General features: G+C 44.1%; 1 protein-coding gene across 3 annotated transcripts in view; it reads right to left on the bottom strand.

The window, feature by feature from the left end:
- Positions 1-21,807, bottom strand: part of LOC147025943 (synaptotagmin-10-like) — a 184,791-nt gene that overhangs the window by 71,088 nt on the left and 91,896 nt on the right. For all 3 annotated transcript variants that reach the window (XM_085880868.1, XM_085880866.1, XM_085880867.1), the window contains one exon: positions 10,251-10,752. In XM_085880868.1, the coding sequence (XP_085736994.1) occupies positions 10,251-10,752 (502 nt within the window). The remainder of the gene's footprint in view (positions 1-10,250; positions 10,753-21,807) is intronic.

Genomic DNA, 21,807 nt, shown 5'->3' on the forward strand with positions numbered 1-21,807 from the left:
AAATTAATCAGCTGAAGAGGGAAGGGAGATGGGAACTTTGGATGAATATTTATGGGCCACTTATCCAGCATTGCATTGCAAAGGTGAAGTCCATCTTTGGCTCAACATATGCATGTGAGAAAACATTTTCTACTATGAGACACATCAAATGCAAGAAGTGCAATAGACTAACGGATGGAAATCTCAGTGCTGAATTGTGATGCGGCTGCACATCCCCGACTCCTTATCTAAAAAAAGCTTGTAGAGGACAGATCCAACCAGATTTCACAATGAGTATGATGTATTGTAAGGTATGCATAAATAAATATTTATTTTATTTTGACTAATTGATGTTGATGATAATTCTATTAATTTATGAATGAATAAGCATTTTCTGTAACTCCTTATGAAATATTTGGCTTGTATTAAATATATATTAAGCTTAACCGTGGGGTCGTGGTCCGTGCACATGCCCGATTTCAATATCGCTGCTCGCTGAGATGAAGGAGGGCCAATCATGCGGCCCACTCCCTAGCCGAGGTTGTCCATCACTGCTGTAGAACGTTCTCTGCTCCTTTCATAATTCCAAACAGACATTTTCAACATCTCACCCATGCATGATGAAAGCCTAGGTTTCGAATGATGTGAATAATTAGCAGTTAAATAAATGGTTAAAAAAGGTAATTACAAAGTAATTGGATACTGTGCTTATGGGGAATGTTCCCCATTAGAATGCAGCCTGGGACATGCCAGAGTTGTTAGCATCTGTGAGAAACGTAAAGGTCAATGACGGCAAGGGTCATTGGGGCTAAATTGGTTGCAGTGTAATAGGTCCCACAGGTAAGTGGCAGCCACAGTGAGGTTCATTTCCCGTCTCACATAAGGCCAATGGCTTGGAACGGGCAGGTCATGGGGCACGAGAGCTCATAAGGTGTGAATTAAATCAAATGAAAAGCAATTGACTCCATTACACCTGGGTAACCGAATGATCCACATGCGAGTCCAATATCTCACATTAATTGCTCGTTGTGTTCTAATGTTTTTGTACTTCCTGCAATCTGTATAATGTCCGTTCATGAGCTTCACATACTATTGTTAATAAAAATAACATTGAAATTATGTTCAGGTGTGTCATGGTGCTGGAGAGCAGCGGAACCTCAATCCATCCAAGGTGGAACTTTAGTTCCACAACAGTTTTTTTTTTATTATTAGTTATTTTTTTTAACTTCCACGTTCACGATCGGTTGAGTTATTGTGCTTTGTATGCTTTCATGGTCAAATAATCAGGGTGAAAGCTTGTCCAGAAGTGTGGAGATGTCGATACGTTGGACACCGTCTTGAGAGCGATGTTATAACAAAATACAGGTTATCGACCATACAGACACAAATGAATTGCCGAATACAGCAAGGTCCAGAAGCGAGACGAACTTTCCGACCATTTTATATCCAGATTTAGTGAAAATTATCTTATGTTTACAAAAAGTATTTACACCCTGGAAGAGGTGAAGGCATGTGAAACTTTGAATGCCTCCAACCAGTTTTATTTATATAATATAATATATATATATATATATATATATATATATATATATATATATATATATATATATATATATATATATATATATATATATATATATATATATACACACCGAACAAAAATATAAACGCACCAAGCGATTGTTACTATTTTACCTCGAACTCATTAATACTAAATCTTCACAACAATTTGGTTATAGAATCCATGACAATTGAGCATTAAACTTCAAAGAGTTCCTTGAGAATTCTGGCGACAGTCTTTGCGCTACAACAGCCGACACAACCGAGGTGTCACTGTCAGAGTTCACACAGTCAGTAGCGGGTGTGTCCACCGTTGGCCTCGCGCAGAGCGGTGCATCTCCGGCGCATGGACATCACCAGCGCTCTCCATGGCATATGCCTGCCCACACCATAACACTGGCACCACCGTGTGACACCCGAGGAAGGACATTGGCGTCAGTGTAGCGCTCCCCAGCCCGACGCCAGACGCGGAGTCTGCCATCAGCCCGATACAGCTGGAACCGCGACTCATCGGTGAACAGCACTCTCCTCCATCGTGCGAGGGTCCAGCGCAAGTGAACATTGGCCCAGTTCAGTCGGGTCTGACGCCGGACTGCAGTGAGGTCGAGTCCCCGGTGTGGTCGGCGGGCTCAGAGGTTGGCCTCCCTCAAGCGGTTACGCACCGTCTGGGCTGAAATACGCCTGTTATGCAGCCCGACAGTCTCATTGGCAGTCCTCGTGGCCGGTCGGAGTCGATCCCGGAGATGTTGCAGCCTCATGTGACGATCCTGACCGGCGGTGGTCACACGTGGTCGTCGGGCATGTGGGCGGTTCACGGTGCTTCCAGTCTCTCTGAGGCGCGTTCTCTGGCGGCTAATGGTGGAGTGGTGGACATTGAAGTGTGCTGCAACGGCCCGTACTGACGTCCCAGCATTCAGCATGCCAATGGCGCGCTCCCTCAAGATTTGTGACATCTGTGGCATGTTGACATTTGGCACCCGTCCACATTTTGGGGAGGCCTTTTATAGGGCAAGCTATAGGGAGTGTTTGTGTCCTGGTCACGCTCACTGACCATCACTCTGTCAAGCCCCATGGTTCTCATGGGAAGGATTACTCAACGTGTGAGTCCACACACTCAGAGTGGTCAATTTCAATGGGAACATCTGTCTTGAGCAAAACAAAGGAACCATTGCTCAAACATATCATCGGTTTGACCATTTTCCCATAATGGCAATCTTGACTTAAATATTTAGGTTGGTGCGTTTATATTTTTGTTCAGTATATATATGTGCAATGTCAAGGCTCATATAAGAGCTCATGCACAGAATATTTAACAAGGGGAGCAGAAGACAAGAGGGAAGCAGAAAACAGTGGGGAAGTCACATGAGATCTGTGGAAGGGAGAGGGATGGGGTGGGATACACAGGGGAAACAAGATGGACACTATAGTTAGGGAATTTTAGCAAATTGTATTGACCATCTGTGAAAAAATTGCTTACCAAAAAATTTCTTCACCAACGTATTCATCTAGGTGTCTACTACCACCTATCAATTAGTGCAAACCCAAATCCTTGTGGAAAATTCTGGGGAGCCAATCAAAGTTCGGGTGCTCAGAGGGCCTGCACGAAAAAAATCGGAAAATTAACTTTTGCCAATATTGACTTGTGGGATGTCTAACTAGGGTTTTTTTGGGGTGCTGAATTGATTCCAACCATAATTTTTGAGAAAAAAACAGTCCTTGATCATATAAAATGTATTTAATTGACATTTTTAACAAAACTGTGCTCAATGGAAATGTTGCTTCGTCAGCTTTTAAGGCGCTGTCACACCTTGACGTTTTAGCCAGCGTAAGGCAATGTATCAAAATGTATGTAAAACGCTGGCGTATGCTGAACTATTGATGTTTTTTGTTTTTTTTAAGTGTTTGGCATATTTATAACGAGTTGGACGTATGCATAATGTATTAGTAACGTACACAGAACGTTTCGATAACTTATAGATAACTTATACCAACGAATGCTTAGCGTGTTGTCGACGTTCACAATGTATGCCCAATGATAGTCTAACGTATGCATAGCGCGGCAGCGTATCACCGACGATCACGTGGCGTAGCCTATTAAAAGACTGCCGCTCGACGATTCAAATCATAACCGCACTAGACATCGAAGTGTCAACATCACCGTCATGCCCTGTCACACCTTGACGTTTTAGCCAGCGTATGCCGATGTATGAAAAATTTCCCGAATACGCTGTCACACGTCGAATACGTTATGGGTAAGTTTTGTATACGTTAAGAGCACGCTGAAGCACACTGGCATACGTCGTAGTACGCCGAGCACGTCAACAAATTTTAAGCATGCTCAAAATTTTATGACGTATGCCAGCGTATGACTCACACGTTCCACATACGCTGGCCATAAGTTGTTGGCACGTTATGCGATCGTCGACACACATTACTTGTAAGTTTCTCATAAGTCGCAACACGTCGAGGTAATGTTTAGCGTACCTGAAACTTATTTCTAACCTATGAATAACGTGCTTTGAACCTATGTGTAACGTATCTCCAACGCACATTGACGTATGTAGACGTATTTGATTGACGTCTTCCAGATGACCACAGAACTTACTGAACGTGTTTCTAACTTCCAGCTACCGTATAATGGTGTATTGGCAGCGTTTAGGGGAATTGGTATATAAAAAATGGGCTTCACAGGAGGAACCCGTCAGTGTTTCAGACTCCATGGTGAGTACATGTCCATGTCCATGTCAGTAGTATCAGTCGTAGTAGTAGGTGAGCATGTCATTAGTAGTAGCAGTAGTAGTGGTAGTAGTCGGTCCATGTCAGTAGTAGTAGGTGAGTATGATGGGGAGGGTGTGGGTGATGATGGATCCTCCTTGCGTCCGCATCCACAGCCACGGCCAGGAGACTTCTTTGCAGCATTCTTCGAAGTTTTCTTCAGCTTTTTTTTAATGTTTTTCTACGCAGAACTATTGATGTTTTTGTTTTGTTTTTTTAAGTTTTTGACATATTCATAACGAGTTGGACAAATGCATAACATATTAGTAACGAACACAGAATGTTTCGATAACTTATAGATAACTTATACCAACGAATGCTTAGCGTGTTGTCCGCGTTCACAACGTATGCCCAACGATAGTCTAACGTATGCATAGCGTGCGGCAGCGTATCGTCGACGATCACGTGGCGTAGGCTATTCATAGGCTGCCGCTCAACGATTTAAATCGCTGCCACTCAACGATTTAAATCATAACCGCACTAGAAATCGAAGTGTCAACATCACCGTCATGCCGAAGAAAAAAAAACAAAAAAAAAAAAAAACATGGAGTCTGGAACACTGACGGGTTCCTCCTGTGAAACACATTTTTATATACCAATTCCCCGATACGCTGCCAATACGCCATTATACGGTAGCTGTAAGTTAGAAACACGTTCAGTAAGTCCTGTGGTCATCCGGAAGGCGTCAAATACGTCAACATACGTCAATGTGCGTTGGAGATACGTTACTCATAGGTTCAAAGCACGTTACTCATAGGTTCAAAGCACGTTACTCATAGGTTAGAAATAAGTTTCGGGTACGCTAAACATTACCTCGACGTGTTTCGACTTATGAGTTACTTACAAGTAACGTGTGTCGACGTGTGTCAACGATCGGGTAACGTGCCTACAACTTATGGCCAGTGAATGCGGAACGTGTGAGTCACACGCTGGCATACGTCGAAAATTTTTGAGCATGTTAAAATTTGTCGACTAGCTCGGCGTACTACGACGTATGCCAGCGTGCTTCAGCGTGCTCTTAACGTATACAAAACTTACCCATAACATATTCGACGTGTGCCAGCGTATTCTCCAAATTTTTCAAACGTTGGCATATGCTGGCTAAATCGTCAAGGTGTGACAGCCCCTTTACAACCCTATTCATCAAACTCCCCAGTATCTTCCTCACTCCTCTTGTCATCCAGCTGGTTTATGTTCAGGCAAGAGTTACCATGACAGATGCCGCAAGCAGAAATACACTTGACTCCTTGCTTTTTACAGCACCTGAGTGAGCTGCAGTCCCTGCACAGTTGCAGCTGGCAAACGTCAGGAGGTAGTCTGGTGCAATGGGGTCTTTAGAACGACTGTTGCATATCCTTGCTCAGTGAGTTGCCATCCATAGTCCCGGGCATCCAACCATGCACTTTGCAGCATCAGCCAGTCTCTAGTCTGGAGGTAAGCTCAGAGAGAGTGCTGTGCTGCAGCTCCTGTTGTCGGGGGGAGTTTCTCAGGTTTTATGCTCCCAGTAGCAGCTCGCTTGCTGAAGATGTCGAATCTCAAGTCTTCCAAGTCTTTGGAGGATTTCCCATGGAACATGCGCATGAAAAGATCACAGCCTGCTTTAATGATATCACCTTTCTCAGGTCGGATGTCCATAAACATGTCCATTGCCCTCTCTGCTTCATCAGTCTTGCAGAGCTTGCTTAGCAAAGTTGGTTTGCTAAACCCAAAAATTGCAGACACTGTATCGCAGCCAGAGAATCTGTGCAAGAAGATGAGATACCTCCGGTATATCTCTGGGAGGGCCTCCCGGATCTTTCCAACATCGTAAGATGTTTCTTTGGCTGTCATGAGGAAGATCGGATGGTCTGCAACATGATGAATCAGCATAACCAGGACATCTCTGTCCTCAGCCCTCACCTCGACAGGGGACTCTCTTGCCTCATCTAGAGCTGCGCGGACGATGGAGGTGTCGGCATCATCGGAGCATTGCTGTACACTGATTCCATTCCTACTAAATCTCTCAGCAAGGAGCAGAATGAGCTGGACTTTGTTGTTCTTGTTATTGAGGAACTTTTCTCTTGCAATGATGATTTTGAGATCCAGACAAATCTGAATGGCACAGCATGCATTCTTTGTTCGTCTCAAGTGGTCATGGTCCTTGGTGGAGCTGCCATATCCATCAAAGACCACCGTTATCCGGAGGTGATGGCTCCCCATGGACTTCACATCTCTCGCACAGAGAGCCATGGATGGCTCTCGGCAACATCCTTCCAAGTAAGGTTAGCCTCCCACTTGACATTGTGCAGGAGCCACCCACCATCAACCACAAGGCTTGTGCAGAGGGGTTGTTCGACAGGTGCCACACATGCCTTCAGGGACCTTGCTAGGGCAGCCTTGTCTGACTTTCGCAACTTTTGATTTTTTGTCAAACAGAGACATCGGTTTTGGCGTCAACTCAAAGCACAGATCTTCTTTGGTCTTGACTTCACGCTCACTGATGACAATGAGGCGGTTGAATAGCTTCAGTGAGTCAATGACCAGCTTCTCGCCATTGACTTTGGGTCCAGATCTGAGGCTTGCAAGTGATTTGACCTTGTGTTTGGTTACCATTGCATCCACAACAGTTTTCCCATCCATCTTAGCCTGTATGGCTCTGCCAACTTCTTCTGCTTGATCAGCGTTGACTTGGTCTTCGGGAGTGCTGCTGAACCCAGTTGAGAAGGACACCAGAGTCTTCTTGTCCCGTGTGGCATCGAAAGGGTTGTGGCACCGGAGGATTTTGCCTCACGCATGAGTGTGGTTACATCCTTGTCCATACTGTCCTAAAAATAAGACTTTTTTGTAAACAACAGACAGGACATGAAATTTTGACACAAAACAGACAGAACACACATACAGTGATGTGTTTTAACATTAATAGGTCCATTCTACATTGAATATATTCAACTTCTATTGAGTCTGGTACACAATAATTTTATAGCTAAAAGCTCTTAGCTAATGCCAGCTAACACAGAGAATTCTACTGAGCATGAGCACAAGTAAAACCAACAATATAGTAGTGGTTTCAAAAATGTTGTATGCTGGTTTCAGCACAATTTGAACAATCTGAATCAATTGAGCCAAATTACGGCAAAACACAGTCTGAGATATCTAAAAATGTATCATATCAATATTTTACGGCCAGGGATTCATTTTTCCTCAAATCTAATGGTTGGAATCAATTCAGCACCCCCCAAAAAATCCCTCGTTAGACATACCACAAGTCAATATTGGCAAAAGTTAATTTTTCCGATTGTTTTTGCGCAGGCCCTCTGAGCACCCGAACTTTGATTGGCTCCCCAGAATTTTCCACAAGGATTTGGGTTTGCACTAATTGATAGGTAGTAGTAGACACCTAGATGAATACGTTAGTGAATACATTTTTGGTAAGCAATTTTTTCACAGATGGTCAATACAATTTGCTAAAATTCCCTAACTACTTATAAGGACTTTCAGGAAGGAAAGCAGGGAATTTGAAGGAGGTGGGTTTGGAGTGCATTAACAGAGGTTGAAAATATTGTGGTTTAGGATGGGGGATGATAAGAGATGGTGGTTGAAGTCTGGTCTGGGTGGATCAGTGATGTGGCTGTTCTTGTTAGGAATGGCTATCGCGTTGTCTGAGCAAAGGTAGACCTATAATAAATCAATAGCACAGACTCATGTTGATAGAGTAGATAAGCATGACGTTATACAGGTTGACATCATTCTTGTCTGCTCTGGCATCTTCTTCAATACTCTGAGATGTTTATCCGGCTCCAGAGCTTTATCTTCTTTCGTCAACTCCAAGAAAGACACCCAAACTAATGTGAAACACAACGAAAGAAGTAATCCAGACAGACGGGACGCCCAGTTTAACGTCCATCCAAGGGATGACACACACATTGATGAATCGATCACCCTGCCTGTGAAACATCGGGACGACACTTTATAGCTGGGTAATGATTCGTACCCAGGTTAGACAGCTTAAAGGTGATTATTTCTTAAAATATATAATTTTGTTGAAAAACGGTGGTTCGAGAGAGTGGAGACGATAATGAACTGATCTGACGTTTTCTTTAAAGGGATTCTGGATTTTTAGATTGATTGAGTGGGTGTGACACTCATTTTGGGGACTCAAGTGTTACATGCAGTTGGGATTCTCAAGTTGGGAGTCTTAGGGGTCCAAAGTCTTAGGGGTCCTCCTACAGTGTCATGTTAAAACTCGATATGAAGGTAGATCCAGCGATGAGGTGAAGGCCGATATGTCTGCAAACCTCCAGTAACCTCAAAATTTCCCACTACGCCGCTGATTATGTTCAACGATAAATTTTGCACCAATTAACTCATTATGTATAACTAATTATGACCCCCGAAACTCGTTTGATTGAACAATCTGAAGTACTTTGGGTGTTTGACTGTTCAACATCACAGAGTAAGAAGAGTAATCGCAGTGAAAGGTGTAAAATACAAATGAATGGAACTGGAATCGCAAAAGCTTGTAGGATATCCTTACTATGATTCACGAACTGGTGTTTGTGGGTTTGTTTTTCGGGCTACTCCTCCTACAGTTCTGGGCCAATTACATCCAGACTTGCTACAGAGGATCAGCATGATCACAATTAATGTATCGGGATGTTTTTATCTTTGCTGGTGGTGTTGGTGGGGGACGGGGGTGAGGGGGAAGGACGCAAATTCTCTATGTAAATGTGTATCGTGTAGTGCCGCCTCCAGGTAGGGGAGGGTATTACAAGTCTCCATCATTTACATACAGCATTGCTGTCACCACATTTTCCTGCACAGTGAGATGTTTTGAATGATAAGCAGTAGTTATGTTTTTGTTTTTGCAGTAGTTATCAAACACCCTTTGGACCCCTAAGACCCCAAGATCACAAGACCCTTAAGACTCTGAAGACCCCCATAACCCTTGAGACCTCCAATACTGATAAGACCCCCAAGTCCCTTTGGACCCCTAATACCCCCAAGATTGCAAGACCATTGAGACTCTTAAGACCCCCCTCCAAAATGACCCCCATGACCTTTTAGACCCCTAAGATCCTCAATGCCCTTAAGACCCCCAAGATTCTTAAGACCCCTCAGGAACCCTTCATACATTTAAGAACCATTAATACACTCAAGACCCCTTTTACCTTTAATACCCTTTAGACACATTTAGACCCCTTCACCATTTAGATTTTTTTTTTTACACCCTTTAGAGTTTAGGCCCTCAGAACCTCTAAACCTCACAGACCCTTTAGACCTTTAGACCATCGAGAACCTTTTAGGTGCACACCATCCAAACATCTATAATCTTCTTGCAAAACACAGGCTATACTTTTTTTTTTAGGAAGGACTGCACAAACTGGGTGGGTACTATACGAGTGTCATATAATATAAAGAAGTCGCATGAAGAGCTGTGTCAGATGTAAGGTCGTACAAACCACACGAAAGAGGGGACAACGGAAACATCATCAGAGTTTAGCTGGGAATCAAAGTGGCCTTTGTAGTCATGTTGGGGTAGGCACTCATTTCATTTCTACAGTCACAGAGGACCTTGTACATATATCCCGTGTAGGACAAGAACATTAGTAGACATCGGTGTACTTTTACATGCATTATAAGTATATTAATAGAAACTTGGGAAATACAGAATGTGAGACTTGAACTCTACGAGTATATAATGATGATCGCAAATTATACTGGGCGGTGATAGGTACACAGTGGATGAGTAGAATTGCCTTTTTCTGCATCTACATTTCATTATATTTCTATATTGTAGACAAAATATAAATTATTGTCCCGACATTGATGGTGAAATTAAGGTGCTGGTGAAGGCATGCTTTCTATAAATACCATTCTGTATGAGACATGATCAGCATTGGCCGGGTAATGCAAATACACATGCGGAAGGATGACGGAGAAATAAAGAGGAGACAAACCGAGCCGAAGATGTGGGTTCTGTCGTTTGTCGATGTATACGTGCCACTTCGGCCGGACGAGCATGTCCCACCGTGTCGTGCTCAAGTGCAGCCGGAATGTCCGGGGATGTGTGGCTGATCTTGAGGGCCTGGTTGGAGGCGTGCGTGTCATCTTGGCGGACCATTTCCACACGTCTGTTCTTCGCTTGCTCTGGTCCTTTGCGGTTCTCCAAGGGTAACGCTCTCATCATGCTGTTCAGGCCGGCTTCTGGCGTTGCTGGCACAGATGGCCACTGCTGTTGCCGTTGCCATTCCTCATGTTGATTTTGGTGTTGCTGCCATTGCTCAAGCTGCTGCTGTTGTAGAGGCAGCTGTGATGTTATTGTCGTCTTCACAGCTGAAGCCTTGTTCTTTTGGTGGCGCCAAGGAAGCCAGCAGAGCTTCCAAGAGACAAAGATCGAGACAGTGAGGAGAGCGAGGGTGCAGAAGCTCACAATGACGACGAGCAGGCTCACTGAGATATCTGAATGGATACAGGAGAAAGGTTCTCGTAAGGAAACAAATGTGACCATAAATAATTGCTTACGTTCTAGTATTTACACATCATTTTGCATATTGATGATATTTCCATCCTTTCAGCAGTTTATAAGATACTTGACAATTTCGAAATACATTCGGGATGACCAGGCCAGACTAAGATCCACAGCATCTTGCACACGTTTGGTTAACAGTGGTGCAGCTGGCAAGAAAACGGAGAGGTACGCACACTCACATTAGAGCTGTCTCACCTTGGTTTGAATCTCGGCCTGGCTATAAACCTGCATCGTGGTGTTTTACAGGGAGTCTGGAGTTTTACATTCATCATTGTGTGTGTCCTATCTGCCAGAATTTGTTGGTGGATATTATATATCCCATTGTATCTTTCGCGAAGAGAAGGAAAGCTGTCGCTAACACCCAGGCCAAGTCCAAAATCCCTACTCTAACCTTCACGAGGCACTGCATCAGCAGCACCCCAAGCAAATGATGTAACCCAGCAACCAGATGTTGCATATGACAGGAGGAACAGTGATGAACAGGTGAAAGTTTCTGTCCTTTGGAGATATTTTCTTCGGTTGAACCGGTTTGGTCCAGCTTTCTCCGGACAGAGATCCTCCTTTTCCATGTGTGCTTAATGTAACATTATCCTAATACTTATTTCATTTGATAACCTTGCTGATACGGCGGTCCCTCAGCTCTTAAGGCTGACTATCACCGATTCCGTCCCTCCAATGAAGACAGATGCATCAAATGTTTGTGTGTCTACTTAATTGCAGTTTCTCAACAAGACATCAAGCAAATCATTTTGTAATTATTTTTGAGTGCCGGTATTCTTATTGTTTTAACGTTAAAAATAAAAATAAAAAAGCCCGAGGAACACAAGTCAATGGCGATCCAATACTTGTACTCACCGCAGGATGCTCCTTTAAGGTGGATGGATACCCTTCGAGCATTTTCTTCTTGTATTTCAGTTTATCCTAATACATGTTCAATCCAGTGTGATATTGCTTCATTACCTCTGCTATGGAAGCTGGAAGAAGGTTATGTTTTCATCCCTGTCTGTCTGTCTGTCTGTCTGTTTGTTTGTGTGCAGGATATGTCAAAAAAGTTGTGGACAGATTCCGATGAAACTTGGTGGACAGGTTAGGTTGGATGTGTGACCATGACGAATCGATTCAATTTTGGTGAAGATCCGAACCCGGATCCGATAATTTTTTAAGTGGTTCTTCACAATTGAGAGATAGGGTCAAAAACGACATAGTCCTGTATAGCATGATATTTCAAACATGTAATGGGCCCGATATGTTCTCATGGATCAGGCATTGAGGGGTGGAGGTATGCACTCAACTGAGTGCCCTTCTAGTTTTCCTTATGGAACATAACTCCACTACTTCAAAATTTTAAAGCGACAAGCATTAGTTTTGGGAGAAGAAGGAACTTTCACGATGCACTTCAAAGTTTAGAATGGAATTTGTATTAACAGGTATATTTGAAAATCTCTACATTTCAATGTGACTGATGTTGGCACATGTTTTGCACACATTGCACTGACGAAGGCACAGTGCCCTCAGTTAAATTCTCCAGAATGGATTGTTCACATGTTCACTCTTTTTAACAATAACATCGTTTGTTGCTCCCGTTTGACAACTGTGAACATATTAAAATACCAAAGGGTGGCAGATGAGGATTCTTCATTGAAATACAGATTGTCAGAGATGTTGTAATGGTTGAATCTGGAACTACACAAAGAGACGTAACTGGACAAGATGCTGTGTCCTCTGTAATTTGTGGGGTATGCACACGACATCGCACCATATCGATTTGTAAACCGATGCTCTGTCCAAGGTCGTGGGAGGTCAACTATTCCAGGAATGATCACCATCTTTGAAACATGTCATTGAGTAATTATCAGTCCTCTGCGCATGGCATAAATATCCACTTCAGGTCAGTCATTAGAGGCATGATAACCCATCTGTGTCTGTCTGTCTGTCTGTCTGTCCTCATCACGCCATCCTCTGCCCTCCTGCCCTCCTGCCCTGAGCCGCACTTTGCCTTGTGCCAGGCCAACCTGCACGACCACAGTCGTCCTGGACCAAGATGAGCTCGTGCTTGCACAAGTCCTCGCATGCTCCTTAAATTGTCTCTGGTTTGAGTCTGGTAGTTTGGCACCTCAGTTGGAGTACAATTTCTTTGTATACAAGTTTGAGTGTTTTCCCTTATTCATTATGTGTGGCTATTGGCAACTTGGTTCGTTCCACCTATTATTTATTAGCATCTTGTCAATCCTCATCCCCATAAACATTTGTAACGAAACCATTTAGAGTATTTGCAAAGAAACATTTTCCTGCCTTCCTGCCTTCGCAACCACTAAATTTGGTTTATTTATTGGGCAATCCTCGAAGGATCGTAAAGGGTAATGAACGCAGTAACTTGTTAAAATAGCGCAGTTCAAATTTGAAGATAATTTGGGTCATTTCCGGAGGTCTTTAGACCTCCGACGCAGAGCATCTGCATCAGCTGGGCCTATGACATGACAATATCAATCAAAAGACCTCAGATTTTAAAAAGGAAAACCAAACTCGGTTCAGGTTTTTTTTTAATAATTACAAATCGATATTAATAATAATTTTCACAACAAATTATTTGATAACCGAGATGCTTTTCCATTCCACGTTATACAATAGGCGTTTTTGGCATTGAGATATTTTCAGGCTCAGCATTCCGAAAAAGCTATTCTATGGTGCAGCTGCAGGTGAAATAATTTGGACAGTGAGAGCTGTTACGTACAATAATGATGCAAGACTAACTGTTTGTAAAAGCCAACGGATTGTGAACAGTTTAAACAAGTAATCACAACACAGCCTTTACGCCTCTGACTCAGTGTCTCTCTGAGCTCTCACAACTGCAAAACCAACTGTCATTCCCATTCCAGCCATTTCTGAAAACAGCATTGCTGTTTCCAAAACATGTGAATTCTAAATAAAATATTCCACTTTTTAAAGAATTGGCTAGTCATATAATCCTTTATCCATGAAGGCTGTTGTTTAGCCCCCTTTGAGGTCACTGAACAAATTGAGGAGCCTACTGAGGTGTAGGTATGTCTCTGGGCCTGTTGGCAATCACAGTTGAGGGATGCCAGGAAAGAAAAGGAGAAATACTCCTGTAAAAATGTAGCTGACGGCACATGATTACGCTTGGTGAAGCCAAAGTAACGAGTGGGAGCTCTAGTTCCCTTCTCAGCATCAGTGATGCTGGAGATACTCCTGTAGTTGTGTACGTGGAGGCACAGAAGTGTAGTAGGAGGGTTTGCAGGAGAGCTGCTTCAAACTGCCAGCCTTCTGTCAGGTAAGCATGAATGCCATTGTTTAGTGACTAGTTGAGTTACTCCACACCTTTTACAAGAAAGCACAGCACAGCCTTTACTCCTCTGCCGAAGTGTCTCTCTATACTTCTCCCACACCAAAAAAAAGCAACCGTCACTCCTGTTCCGGCCATTCCCGATGACATCACTGCTGTTTCCCAAACATGAATTCTAAACGTGAATTTGAAACATAACAAGACGTTTTTTGTACGAGTATGGTCACCACAGAGACCACACTCGCACAAAACAATGGGGTAAGCAGGCGCAGACTTCCGTTTGGTACGATGCTAAGTGGTGTGCAGAGCAATGGTGCAGCTCGGGAACAGGAAGGGTGCAGGAGTGAATTAGTGGAACCGAGAGATTATCAGGTGGCATCCACGTCTCCAGAGAGCATTCCTCCTTGAGCAACGATGAAGTAGAGCAGAACATGAGAGTCAGCGAGAAAGACAGAGTGAGACACGAAAAGAGAGAGAGAGAGAGAGAGAGAGAGAGAGAGAGAGAGAGAGAGAGAGAGAGAGAGATAGAGAGAGAGAGAGAGAGAGAGAGAGAGAGAGAGAGAGAGAGAGAGAGAGAGAGAAAAAGAGAGTGAGAGAATGATGTTCTTTGTGTCCAAAGTATCCCACTTCAACCCTGTTATGTGTGTCTGTGCAGACACAGCCCTCGTGGACTCCCTCTACTTTTCCACAGAGCTTCTCCACGGTGAGTCCTCTGATTGCATTCACCAGGGGCAGGTCTTGTGATTAGCTGCCTGCTACTTGTGGGAGGTACCCTCCTCCAGACCGTCACGCCCACAGGGTGGCCCCAATAGAAAAATAAGTCTATCTCCTCTTCCAGGCCCTACAGCGCATCTCGCCACTATGACTTGTGATGCATCAGCCAGACAGATCGCGATCAGTCCTGTTAAAGCACGTAGTGCTTTCCTCGTGCCTTTTTGTGGTCACAAGTCCTCAACTGGCTCCACCCACTAATGAGAAGTTTTAAAGCATAAATTATTTTCCAAATTATATACTGTCTCTAAAGTACATATGCTGCCTCCTCGGCATCATGTGTAACAAGACGACTTGTACTGACAGGTCCCTGATACATGGCAATCTAATCTACTCAAAACATACAGACCAAACTATTCTTACAATAATCTAACAATGAACCCCAACCCTCCCCCTCTCCCCATTCCATGCCCCCTCTTTTCCACGTAACAATATTATTCTACAAATAAAATTAATATAGATTATTTTAATAACATCAGTAAGTATTAACAAAAACATACAATATGTACAGACATCGATACTAATAAAAGGAAATGTGTGTGTGTGTGTGTGTGTGTGTGTGTGTGTGTGTGTGTGTGTGTGTGTGTGTGTGTGTGTGTGTGTGTGTGTGTGTGTGTGTGTGTGTGTGTGTGTGTGCCAGTGTGTCTCTATAACTCCAAAACTATAAAACCTAGCAGCCTGAAACTTTGCATGCATACTAAGAAAACTCCAAAGAAATGCTGGAGTAAAAATTGGGTGTTTGGGTTAATTAAAACACCCATTTTGAAGATAATTTAGGGGGTGCTCATAACAAAAAAACACGCCATCTTGGTCAGCCCTCTGTGGTTGCTGGAGTATTTAGGAGCAATTTTGTTCGGCCTATTCAAGCATGCCTCAATTTGGAAACACGATCTACTCTCGCGGACTAATTAAAGTATATAATCGAAATATTATGTTGGATTTCAGAATCAGATCTGGTGAACAAAATAAGTGTCGAAATCTGGAGTGAAATCTGAAACTTTTAACAAATGAGCAATTTTTATAACTTAGTGTATTTATTTAAGCAAAGCATTAAACTTAACTTTTTCTACTGTTAGGACGATTATATTGAGTGAAGAAAAAATTATGGAATGTGCAGAAAGTGTAAATTCATTGAGTGAAATACAGTGCTTCATAACGTGCTTTTGCAACTCATGACGGCACAGTGCACAGGGATCCCTTTTTTTGGCATTGCATATGCAGTTTGCTATTTCTGTTTTGTGTGATTTGCTAACATTACAAAATATTAATATAAATGTATACTAATAAAAGGGTGTGTGTGTGTGTGTGTGTGTGTGTGTGTGTGTGTGTGTGTGTGTGTGTGTGTGTGTGTGTGTGTGTGTGTGTGTGTGTGTGTGTTTGTGTGTGTGTGTGTGTGTGTCTTTGATTGATATGGGCTCAAAGCATTCACCTTCATTTCGGTCAGGGGTCACGATTCATGGACCAAGCTGTGATGTTTTTTTGTTCTCACAGTTTTGTGCCGAGGGCTCTCTTCTGGATCATCACTGAGCCCCGGTCAGCTTCCAAATATAGTTTGTTTGTTACAGTAGTCCCAGAGATGGTTTTTAGCTCACTTGTAAAGTAGTTCCAACGAGCTTATGGGATGGCGTGTCGTCCGTCCGTCTGTCCACAAATACTTGCAACTTCTCAGAAACTAGGCAAACGATTTCAATGAAATTTGACCACAAACTTCATCACCCATGATGGCATTAAAAATAATATGTGTTCGTTTCATCTCCATTTGTTCAGCCACTTCAGAGTAGAAGATTTTTGAAGGTATTTATTTAAAATACAACATGGCTGCCAAATCACATGACCGATGACATAATTCATTTTTTCCCTGTGGACCATTTTATCTGTTGCGAATCTGGAAGCCATGAGCACTCAACATACAGGTCCTATAGGTCAGTTATATCGGTAAGAACGTGTTGCCAGTTAGGGTCCCGTCCCTGGTCTAATGGGTAATTAAATGTTCCTGCGCTGTGGAGTTATTTTGATAGTTAGGGTTTTTCTTTTATTTTTAAAACCCCCCAACATCAACGCCGACCACACCACATCAGCCTCACCTTCACTTCGCTTCCTTCACCTCGCACTGGCCGACGTCATGGTGGGCGGAGTTCAAGGAGCTTGCCGCCCGTTTTGGCCAGTGAGAGAGACGAGCGAGGAGGTGCCCCTCCCCCCCCCCCATTCTGAAGAGGGGGGTATAATTATAGGCACGATTTGCGCGTTCGTCGTCGTTCTGGTCCTGGTAAGAAGTGCGCGCATGGGTTCTTGTTCTGGTTCTGGCAAGAAGTGCGCGCAGTTGTTCTGGTCGTCGTTCTGGTCCTGGCAAGAAGTGCGCACACGGGTTCTTGTTCTGGTTCTGGCAAGAAGTGCGCGCAGTTGTTCTGGTAGTTGTTCTGGTCCTAGCAAGAAGTGCACGTTCGTTGTTCTGGGTCTGGCAAGAAGTGCGCACACGGGTTCTGGTTCTGGTTCTGGCAAGAAGTGTGAACATCTGCGCGCAGGGCGATTGAGTGCGAGGGTGTCTGCGCATGGAGTGGTCGTTGCCACGGAGGGTCTTCTCCCGCCAGCCTTCGCCCTGCCGACTTCGTTCGCCTGGATCGTCCGGATCGTGCTGGGGGTCCAGTTCTGCCCTGAGGACCTGGTCCTTGAAGACCGCACGAGGCGGACAGGTCCGAGATAGGCCTCAATAAAGACCATTTGGTCCGATCATTTTGGGTGTGTGCATATGTGTGTTCGTGGCGCCAGTCAGATAAGTAGTAAATGGTATAAGAGCTTTTTGCTTGTATATACGTGCATTTATTAATATTCGGTTTAGCTCTGCCCTTATGTGCTCCCCTCATCCCTAATTGTGAATAAATACCCCGATTGTTAAACGTTTCAGCTCGTTCGCGTCTATTCCTTCATTGGCTTCGTGTGCTGCGTGTTGGAAAATTAGCCAGGCCGTTGCAACGGGATATTTGGGACAGACGGATCTCGGCGATCAAACTGCTCGGATCGCACACGGAACGGGTATGCTAAGCGGCTCGTTGCATACGGGAGCCTTCGAGGGTGAATTTCCACGGTAGGTTGGACCACGTGGGTATTTAGGTAAATTGAAATTGGCAATCGACCCTACCCCACGTGGTCTGTCTATTGGCGAACTTCGGTCCAAAAAGACCCGTACTTTTCTGGAGTTTTCCGAAAAGGTACGATCTAAATTCCAGGCGATCGGTCGAGCCGACTCTACAGCTCCATCTCGCGGTCGTGCTCGCGGCCGACGCCCGGCCCCGCAACAATATGTGTTCATTTCACCTCCATTTGTTCAGCCACTTCAGAGTAGAAGATTTTTGAAGGTATTTAGTTAAAATACAATATGGCTGCCAAATCACGTGGCCAATGACATAATTCATTTTTTCCCTGTGGACCATTTTATCCCTCGATGACCATCAAAATTTTTCATACTGATAGGATGTGGCATTCTACATTTGCAATTATGATGTCATAAAAATCAAACTCATTCCCCATGAGGAGTACTTGCCATGTGCCAAGTTTCCATTTTTTCCTTGGTGCGGTTTCAGAGATACAGAGGTCCAAAAATGTTTCCGTTTTTCCACTCTGGCTGCCACACCAGGTGACCTATGACGTCATAATTATCATTAAAACATTTACATGAGTTGTCGCACCAATGGTGAAAATTTCGTCTCAATCCAACAAGCAGTTGCAGAGAAAATCACGAAAGTTCTGTGCAGACAAACAAACGGACCCAAATGCAATTCCCTCTCCTTTGGCGAGGGTAACTATTTTACAAAGATGTCTTTGTGGGAGGAAATTGTAGATTTTTAGTGTGGATTGGTGTAATTGTGTACTATATTTATTGTAGGATATTATTTATTTATTTTGCTCCTGTATCCATTGAGATGGAAAAATTTCAAAAGATGTCGTAATGGCAATCTGTAAAAAGGATTGTGGTGCCATATTGTGGTGTCATTCCAACCTTGTTTGCTTGTATTTTGGGGGTTCCATGTTTTCTTTGTTTTTTTTTTTTAAGTATTTTTTCTGATTTGTTTCTCTTGGAGGGGGTTTGGGGGGGGGGTCGGGGAGAATTGCGGCTCGCTGTGTAAATAGTATCATGTGGTGAATTGTGGTTCGATTGTCATGTGTTAATCAATGTGTTGAAGTACCAGCACTTCTGTTTGTGCATGAATTATATATTTCGACTAAAATGTGCATGAAATAATTTCAGTAATAAATGAAACTGCAGGTGTATGTGTATGCATCTAATATGCTGATGCATCACCATTACTGTAAAAAAACAAAACGAAGGGGTGAGCCTGAGGCTCATATACAAAGTTAACTGCAACATCCCCCATCATTGAAACAAGCAAGTGACCTTGTAACTCTATAAACGTTCCTGTTATGCTGTTTGCTAGAAAACTATGGTGTCGTGTTCACCAGTATATCCATCATCACGTGCATCTAAGGCAGGTCTCAGCTAAGGCATCTAAGACAGCTCTTGTACGGGTTCCTGAAATGGCTGTTTGGGGTTAACGATGGCATCTAATTCTGCTTCAGTGACTGCACCTTGCATTCACTACAACAGCTCCATTTCACAGGATGCTATTTCCCATTTGTCATGCTACTTTCTATTTTTGACTTGCAAATTTCATTACCAACCACACATCTGCCATTTTCATCAATGAGAATAGCAGAGGCTCCCTTTACAGACTGGAAGGCTGAGTCATAATAGTAAGGCTCAGAGCACAAGCAGTGTGATACCCTTCTCCAAAATCATCTGGCCCTTTAATCTCGAAACTATCGATTGTTCTTGTGGTTTTGAGCAAAGCACCGGCATGCTGTTTGCGTAGTTGCATGGCTTTGTTGGGCAATCTTTCCATTGCTATTCTACAGTCAGTTTTGATCATGACCCGAGGCAATGTCTTTATACTGCAGTCTTGTACTGTCTCTTAATTATGATTATCATACAACAGAACCCTTTCCTCATTTTCATACAACAGATGACGCTGTATTTCCTTTTCATGCGGTTATTTCCCAGCAGGCTTAGGCTCCACCAATAAATACCTGCCTTTCCTGAAAGCACGTAATTCCTCCGTGTTTGGCATTGTACTTTTTCTACCACTTGATTCTAGCTCTTGCTATCGTGGTGGTACATGTGCAGTACCCCAGAGATAATGTCGCTTTGTTCCCTTAGAATCATCAGAATAGCTTCTTGGTTTTGAATAAAATTCTGTTTGTTCTGTCCTCTTTTCCTTCATAAATTATGCATACTGTAGAACCTTGCAATTGATGTTGCCTTACAATTCACATTGCTTTTCAATCCACAGCAAACTTTATGCCAGCTATAAAGTCAGATATAAGGCAGATATTCTAACGGCAGAGTTTCTCAGTCTACGCATGTGGAAATGGCGTTTAACAGCTTGTTGTGTACTGTCGGACCCCGCTATTCGCATTCGCTGTTCGCGGACCCCGTATATTCGCAGTTTACAAAATGTGACCTGCTTGGACATTCACAGCCTTGTGCTTCACATATTCACGGTTTTTCGCTGACGAAAAAAGTAATAAATTCAACGAGCTGCACACATAAAACATATTGTTACAGCTGTGGAAATTCGCATTACACCATAAAGGGTCCTCAGGTGAGATATATCGGTAAGTTCATGTATAGTTAGCCCAAACCCATTGTATAGAGGGAATATATGTGATCCATTCGGGCTGCGATTCTTCAGTTAGTCGTTTTTCTTTTGCTGTCGTTAATTTGGTGCAAGAACAACAACGAACATCGCCACAACCAACATCTCAATGATCACGCCATTCACTACACGACGCCAACAACCACGCCATTCACACCACGATGCCACCTTCCACAACTACGCTACCACATCTTCGGCACTCGCCATTCAACGAGCACCGTGCGGTCACGATCTCCGCGGGACAGATGAAACGGAGCGGAGTGGCAGCTTGAATATCTCCCGCCAAGATCTCCCGCCCAAAACGCCTGCGCTTTGGCATGGGGGAGGTGCGATTTGAGCCAGAGGTCAAAGGTGAAAAAAGGTGGGGGCCTGATTTTGGGGGACTAATTCCCGGGCCCCGAGCCAAAACTGACTTTCCTCGTCCCCCGCACGGCGCGGGGAGGGGGGAACGAGAAGGCATGCCCCTTTTTGGGAAGCTTCCAGAAGGGAGGTGGAGCCAGAGACGGGGCGGGGCGAAGGGCGGAGCCCCACCCTACAAAAGGGTGGGCGTGAAGAGTCGTGTGGTTGGTTGTTCCCTTGTCCCGGTTCGAGTTGGGCTCTTGTTCGGTCGGTTGTTGAGGGGTGGAGAGTCATTGCTCTGGGTGTGTGCATCGGATCGCCCTGGGAGAAGCTCGAAACTAGGAGAGGCTCGAGACCGTCGGAGCAACTATCGTACTGTGTGTGCATCGGATCGCCCTGGGAGAAGCTCGAAACTGAGAAGGCAGCTCGAACCGAGGAGAAAGCTCGAAACTAGGAGAGGCTCGAGACTATCGGAGCAAGGATCGTACTGTGTGTGCATCGTCCGTTCTGTTCATGGTTCGGTTGAGCACGGGGCTTCTCAAGCCAGTCGGTGCAGTCCCTGGACGGAGCGCCTGCCATTCCCCACCCCGTCCGCACCGAGATAGCGGCGAAACCCGGTCCAGTTCCCCCAAAAAACCCGTCCGAGCTGTCGGGCGGACGACGGGAGCTACGCGCGGCACGAGCTCGGTGCACCACGCTGGAGGGACTCGAGACTGCGGTCGCCAAGGCTGGACGACGCACCCAGGGAAGTCGTGACTTCTTTTCTTTTGGGGTTTTTGTGTAAGTGTCTGTGGGTGGCGCCAGTCTGTGAAGTAAAACTGTGTAAGTGTTGCCGTGTGTAAGTCCTATTCGGTAGTAGATCTGCG

The sequence above is a fragment of the Eptatretus burgeri genome, chromosome 5 (genome assembly GCF_056783735.1).
Source record: "Eptatretus burgeri isolate ZD-2024b chromosome 5, Ebu_testis_v1, whole genome shotgun sequence".
In the NCBI taxonomy this organism is placed as follows: domain Eukaryota; kingdom Metazoa; phylum Chordata; class Myxini; order Myxiniformes; family Myxinidae; genus Eptatretus; species Eptatretus burgeri.